The sequence below is a fragment of the Pterocles gutturalis genome, unplaced genomic scaffold (assembly GCF_000699245.1).
Source record: "Pterocles gutturalis isolate BGI_N339 unplaced genomic scaffold, ASM69924v1 scaffold15778, whole genome shotgun sequence".
NCBI lineage: Eukaryota > Metazoa > Chordata > Aves > Pterocliformes > Pteroclidae > Pterocles > Pterocles gutturalis.
In genome coordinates this window covers 1-7617 of record NW_010118348.1, presented here as the reverse complement: position 1 = coordinate 7617, position 7617 = coordinate 1, and the positions used below count along the sequence as shown (strand labels likewise).

General features: G+C 43.5%; 1 protein-coding gene across 1 annotated transcript; it reads right to left on the bottom strand.

Annotated features, from left to right (window-relative positions):
- Positions 1-2906: 2906 nt before the first annotated feature.
- Positions 2907-7562, bottom strand: TATDN3 (TatD DNase domain containing 3; the record flags this gene model as incomplete). The annotated part of the gene is made up of 7 exons (XM_010076174.1): positions 2907-3130; positions 3466-3546; positions 4727-4839; positions 5053-5108; positions 5508-5617; positions 6742-6804; positions 7454-7562. Coding segments are annotated over 7 exons (676 nt in total), but the record flags the coding sequence as incomplete, so codon positions are not given.
- Between the last annotated feature and the right edge of the window lie 55 nt (positions 7563-7617).

Here is a 7617-nt window from a genome sequence, read left to right as displayed (position 1 = left end):
AGGGGATATGGCTTGTCCAGGCAGCCTGAGAGGGTTCAGCACACACGCTGATGTTGCCAAGGCCATTCTTTGTGGGGAGGGTTTCATGACTGACTAGACCGGGCTTTGAGCAACCTGGGCTAGTGCGAGGTGTCCCTGCCCATGGCAGGGGGGTTGGAACTCGATGATCTTTAAGGTCACTTCCAACCCAAACCATTCTGTGATTCTGTGATGTGCAGTCAGTCACAAGGCTCCCCACACGCCATCCTGCCTTCCCAAACCCCTCCGGACCAGGCACCAGCCCGGGACTGCTGGCAGAAACGGGAGCTCTCTGATAAAGCCCGCTTTCAAGGTAAAGACACAAGATGACGAGAGATCAACGATATTTTCCATCTCAGAAACGACACTTCCTCTCCCGAAATGTGAGCCACCACCAGTCCCGAGTGAGCACCTTCAAAAGCTGGGTTTCCTGTGCAAACTGACTTTATTTCCAGCACCGGGGGCCCCCTCAGTGCTGGCTGCAGGCAGCTGGGGCACAGCTCGTGCAGCAAAACCAATGGCACCAGGGAAAGGGTGCTCCTTCTGACCCTTGTTTGCTGTTAGGGATGCGGAGATGGGGTGGGAATGACACTGCACTTTCCTTTTCTGAGGCACCAGGGCACCTACACCATGACTTAGCTCAGGCGCCGGAGGACAAAGCCAGTCTGTTTTGCCACAAGCGCCCTGCCAGGCTCGCCCTGCCCACGGCTGCTGCAGTGGCAGCTGCCCTTTGCCTGGGGGAAAGCAGCTCCATCTCTCCTTCCCCAGCCCTGACCATGCTCCCATGCCACCGCAAGCACCTCTGGACCCAGCTGCTGCAGGGACAGGGGACACAGGTTGTCTCGCAGAGCCCCCCACAGGGCTGGCCACCCTCAGCAGTGCTGTTCCCAGCTGGGAGCTGCAGGACGTGAGCGTGGCTACAGGTTTTTATGGCGCTGCAGCTGCAAAAGCGATTCAGGAGCTCAGGCCAGGTATCATCTGACTGTCAGGTCAAGCCTGACATTGTTACCCCCTTGCAGAAAGAGGGATTTTGAGCAGACTGAATACCTGATATTCCCCTTTGTCCAAAACCAGCGTTTTCATCCAAGGCTAAGAATTTCATAGAGAATAATAAGGCCAAAGCTCTGCAAACATTTGGACACTGCCTGACTTTTTACCGGGAGCATCTCTATACGTAGCTACATTCCCATGCAATACCGAGCCTTCCCTTCCCACAGCCAGCAGGAAGCACATGTAAGGCTGCCTGGTATCACCCATTTAGCATCTCCGGTAACAAGGCCAGCAGGAAGCACATGTAAGGCTGCCTGCTATCACCCATTTAGCATCTCTGGTAACAACATGATTATTAATCATTAATGTCAATCACTTTAATATTCTTAAGAGCACTGCACACCTGTTCCCGAGCACCATCTGCAGGCAAACTCTGCCCTTCACCCAATTTAGTGGAAATGGTGCTTGTAGATAGAGCCATTTGTTATCCTCAACCCAATTTAGTGGAAATGGTGCTTGTAGATTGAGGATAACAAATGGCTCTGTCTATTCTGGGTCAAATATTCAGCAAAGATTCAGGTGTTTGCTGATCTGAATACACATTGTAATAGTGGCAAATTACGCAAGTTTGGTTGTTTGCTGCAGGCCAAAAACTGCTTAGGAACATATGTCTAAACTTAATAAGCTAGCTCCAGGCAAAAAAGCAGAACAACACAGCCGTTCTGCCAAAGACAGGGAAAAAAACTTCCTGAAGATGGGGTTTTAAGAAATTGAGGAAGAAAACATAGAGGAAACCAAAAGTTTAAGAAGGGTATCACATTACAAGCCTTTACTCCCATTTACTTCCATCTGCATCCTCCTCAAAACAGAAAAAAAAAAAAAAACGAAACCCTTGCCTTGCAGTCTGGTACCCCAAAAGGCAGATACCAGATGAATTCAGAACAGGGCATTACAAACCATTTTGCAAAGGGGCAACCGGTAAGATGCTCTAACCACAAAGACACAAAGGAATCTAATCTGAATAATCATATAGACACCCGAGACATAGAAGACACATGCCCAAATCTTAAAGCCAAATGCTCTCACCATGGGCTGGTACAATGCATGATTTTGTACCTGAGGTGGTCAGGGACTAAGTTAATACTTGTGGATTTTCTTCACTGAGCTAGTCAAACTCCCCCTAGGGAGACAAAGTCTCTGCTTCCCTAGTGGCTCTCAGAACAACTGAGTGTCATGTATAATTCACCTCATTCATTGCTGGCTTATAGTCAGCAAAATTTTGCTCAGTATTTCAAAAGGCCCACACCCACACAGGTGCTGCAAGGAGCACAGCATTCAGTTTTTAGGACGCTCTCCAACGTAGCAGAATCCACAGCAGACAGGTACGTCCAAGATCTCAGCAAACTTAACTTGTCTCCCTTTCAGATCCCATGTCTCCCGACATCGAGCAGTCAGAAGCATAAATCCTTGAAATAATACCAAACCCAGAGTTCTTCCTTTGAACACGATTTTAAAAAATTAAAATAAATTTTAAAAAGTCCAAGCAAGCCCGTCTCAAAACAGTGAAGGTTGAGCAGCTGTGAAGTTACTGTATACAAGGAAAAAGGAGGGGAGTAGCAGGGCTACAATTCTTACCTTCCAATTGCATTTTCAAAGAAATCAGAGGTGTTGCTTCTGCACCACAAACAGAGCCCAGTAAAAGTGACATACAGCTGGGGTTTTTTAATGGCTCAGATAACAACATGCACTCTGCAAGCCCTAACAGGAGTTTACGTATCGCGTAAGTGGGCCTACAAGAGAGTGACTTCCAGTCAGCAGAAATTAAGGAATGAGGGGGACATTAAGCACCACACATTAGCCATCTCCCAGGCTACAAGCAGCTGAGCAAGGAGTCTCAGAAAGACAAGATGCATGTTGGTTTTATTTATTATACCATAAATAATAGTTTCTGCAATACCATATAGTTCATTTTCTAAGTCTATATCCGAAGAAAGTTCCGAAGTTTGGGGAATACTTTCAGTGCATTCTGTGTAGTCACTTCTATAACTTCTTCAACTGGAATTCCTTTAATTTTGGCAATATATTCTGCAGCAATGTAAATATTTTTTGGTTCATTTCTCACCTAAAAAAAAAAAAAAACCACAACAGAAAAAATTTCAGATCCCTACAGATGACAGGTGTTTCAGATTCATACTTCCTGACATGACTTCAGTCACCTCACAGAAATAACAGGTATCTATTCTTCTTGGACTATTTTCCTCTTTGCCCATTCCTAGAATTTCTTCTCCTTTCCCAGACTCAGGAATACAGACCTTTTAATCTCAACATTCTGACTTGGCAACCTCTTTTGTCCCTTGTCTGTGCTTATGCTACTTCACTCTCCCGTGCCAGTAACTGACCTCCTTGAAGTGTGGATTTGGATATACATACACAGAAGTCCCTCCCCTCATCATTTACCTGTTTTTCAGGCCCCAGAGCAGGAGAGTCTGTTTCCAAGCACATACTTTCCAGAGGTAACAGCTTCACAAGCTTCTGCTTCTTGAGGAAAATAAGACAGCTATTAAACGCTTTATGCACCTAGACCTGTGGGGTAAAATGTATGAAGGGAGGACATCCTCTGCATTTAAAAGCAATGTCAAAGGACTTCGGTGCCACTGTCTGCATTTTATCAACAATTTCAGAATGAAAGCAAAAATATCAGGAGCTGCTCAAGGAGTCCCTTCAAATTAGGATTATCTGAAGTACTATTATATAAACACCCAATACATTGTTATTTATTAAATCATGTAGCTATATTGCACAAAGTACCCTATGTTTACAGTTGGCAATGCAACTTTAATTTGATATTTTTCTGTACATACAATATTAGTACACCTTTTTCCCATCTCTGCTTTTACCCCTCAACTCAAGTTTGCTTTCCTTTCTCCAAGTTCCTAGCCTCATCCCTATCTATATCCATCCCTCGCCCCTCGCACTCCCTCCACTTGAATCGTGCCTTTTCCTTTCTTATATTTCCTGATCTACTTATCACAGAAAATGATGATGGTGCAGGATGGAAACAGAATGCCACCTCAAAATAAGAAATTAGCATAGCTTGCAGCAGCCCAGAGCAGAAATTAAAAGGGCAGTCTCATCAAATCAAGGGCTGAACCTGACCAACGTGGTCTTTAAGCAATTTAGCTGCTTCTTTGCTGGGCACATCTTGTGATAATCACAATTTTTCAAAGGTCTGTAATTTAGCCAGTTGTGAGCAGATTTCCTTTTGAATAAAAAGTGCCACAGCACTGAGACAGAAACCAGTCCTTTTCCACGTGTCACACGCCTACTCTAAAACAGTACAGTGACAGAAGCTTCCAAAGAAGAGTTCAACAGAAACCACATGAGAAGTAAAGGCCTATTTTCTTAACCCTTGTTTCTGAGGAGCAACTGAACTGTTCTAGACAAAACTTCCCCCCCCAGAAATCTAGGTAAGGAAAAAGCCCCAGGTAGAAATTTAGCCAAAGTCAAAATATGCAACTGAAACTTCTATCAAGAAGGGTCAGGTGACAGCAGCTGTACGCAGGTACTGCTAGTCCCACTTCACACTGTACACAATTAAAAACCAACCATATTCTTGAGCTGCACAGTGAAAATAGTTATGTTTGCCATTGTGACAAGCTGTCAGGTATTGCCTGCAATCCTCAAGCACCGAAAAGGAGCAAACCCCTTTAAACGTTACCTGTTCACTCCTTATAATGGAAGGAGGAATGGAGAAAAAGTATCCAGCTTTCACCCCTTCCATCGCTACAGATGGCTTCCCATCAAATGCATGGAGCAACACCTTTGTAGCGCCTCAGAGAAAAGAAGCAAAACAAATCATTCCTGATGTTTACAGTAGGTCAGTCATGTCAGTTTCAATGGGACCTTGGTCCCTTGAAGAATGACTACAGAATCTCTGTGCTATCCCTCCCAAGTTTAATGTATGCAAACTCATGTGAGGACACAGAACAACTGAAGAATTCCGTTGACAAAAGCCATGATTGAGAAATTGCATTAAAAACATACCTTGTTCCTTTAAGAGATTAATGGTTGGTCTTCCAGCTGAGCGGGAATGAACATTTCTGCACAGCAAAGAGAGGCCCAGCATTAGGAAATGCAACAAAATACCTTTTTTTTTTTTTGTAAACATAAGCAAACTAAGAGCAGCTTGGGAAGAAAATAATTAATATCTATTACACCTTTTATCAGACAAAAAAATCTAGATACATATATAAGAATAATTTTAGCTACACTGAAGATATAGCAACAACATAGCAAGGACAGGACACAGAAGACCTGTATTCAAACATAAGGAAAATTCTATCATTAAATCTCAAAACTGGAGACTGACAGGACACTAAGGCCAGTTTAATTCATCTAAGAAAAGTTCTGCGGGCTCTTAGTAATTATAAACCCTGGGAAATACTTCCACATGTTACTGAGATCTGGCAAATTCTCCTACTAGTACAAACAAAACCTACAAAGGCAAATCCAGGCTTCTTGCTAACTCAATCTGCTTGATCAAAACCTGTCTTTGTCCTTCCTTCTGTTCTTCTGTGCTGGCAAATCTGGGAGTGAAATCTAGTCCAACCTACAGTACAAGAAGAGAAGTGAAAAAATTTTACAGTCCTAAAGGCTGACTAAACCACAGTACCATATATAAAGGTAAAAAAAAAAAAAGCTTCAATACTGCAAGGCATTTCAAAACATATATACTAGAGAGTGCAATTCAAATGAGCTCAACTGTAGCTTAACTCAGAATGGAATCCATTCTCAACCATAAGTTTTTTACCTATGAAAGCATTTACAGGCAGACAGTTACCAACAAATGTATATAACTTTGTAATCTGTAACTGGTTTTCTGGGGTTTTATATTCTATTGAACATTATTTTAGATTAAATCTCAAATACGTATCTCCAATACAAGTAAAATTTCTGACCTGAACCTGTAGCTTTAACCCTATCTCTAGCAAAAGTTACCCATTAATTCTATACGGTTTTGATCTAAACACGTTCAGGCAAAATTTAAAGTTTGTCAAAGCAGCCCCATTCACAGTTACACCAACCAAAGTCCTTGATACACAGTACACAGACAACATGGGAAGTGTAGTTACAAAGCTCTGACAATAACTGCTTTTTCTGCAGCCAGTGCAGAACCAGCCATAAGTCCCTCCGGTTCCAACACACAAAAGAGGCAGACTCTACCCTAAAGCTTCCAAGCCTCAATTAGTCTATAAACAAATCTAAGACAGGAGACAACACATGGATACAGACAGATAAGGGATCACAGGCGAAAAGGACCATACAAGTTGGTGAGGTGTGCTGAAATCATAGCTTAGCCTAACTTTTGTCAGGCAAGAAGGCAGGAAAGATCTGAAGGAGGATAACAATGCGACTCAACACTTCACTGTGCCAGAGAATAGGTTGGAAAGCATTTGGGTATAAGACGATATAGCATAATTATGCAATTCTTCCTATTAAATCCACCATCAAAAATGCCATCTATTTCCTAATAATGATAATGAAGGAAAAGATCAGGCAAATCTGTGATGGAAAGCACATTAAGAGAATCACAAATCAGACTCAGCACTTGTTCAGACTGATACTAATACTTATTACATACACAAAACCAAGTATTCACTAAGTGTCTGTAATTCTGGTGACAGATGCTGCCAAAGCCATAGACATCTAAACAAGTTACAGAATTCTACTCACTTCTCCGATCCCCACCAATTTATCTTTGTAGAGTTCTATAAGCGGCAATGCATCATCCAGATCCTGCAAGAACAAACTAAAGATGCAACCCTCACCACCCTTACAAGGTGGAAGGGGCATGAACTCAGCATTATTATTAAATTGGGAGTTTCCTTCATTGTTCTTAAATCCTGTACCTTAAAATTTGCCATTACTGTGAGTTGTGCAGTCAGACAGATTTTAGAAACCTGCAGAATTTACCTTCTTTACGTAATAACCACTCATTTCAAGTTATCTTTCCAGAGGAGCAGAAGAGGTAATTAAAACAAGGCCCACAAAAAGCCTGATAACATTAATGGCTGCAGACAGCTCTCCGAGTTTTTCAGGCTGAGGGCACACGGCTGCCTTCCACTTCCCATGCCAACACAGGGACATCTGCAAACACACACCCGTGCCATTCGCTGTGAGCAACGCACTCACTCGGGATTTAAAAACCTGTTTTACTGCAGTCATACCGCCAGATGACTGCAGTGAACAATTCTGCTTTAGGACTAACACGGACAAATGGATGTGCTAAGAGACCCTGGGACTTGGTGCGCTGGGTCTTCTGTATTAGAGATGCACAGAGAAAATCCCTGGGCAGATCTGGAGCTAAGTCAGGCAGACCAGGGCAGCCCTGAGCAGTCCCAGCAGCATGTTACAGCTGTGCTCACCCCACCGGCCTGTGTTTTACCTTCAAAGCAGCGCTGCGCTGCTCCTCCGGAGAAACCTCCTGCACCGGGTGAACCCCCAGGCACGGCAGGACCAGCCCCGGGAACCTACACACAGAACAGGTGTCAGCGCTGTGATAGACCGCGGAGAAATCCAAAACCTTCAAAGCCAAAAAGAAAGGCCGGC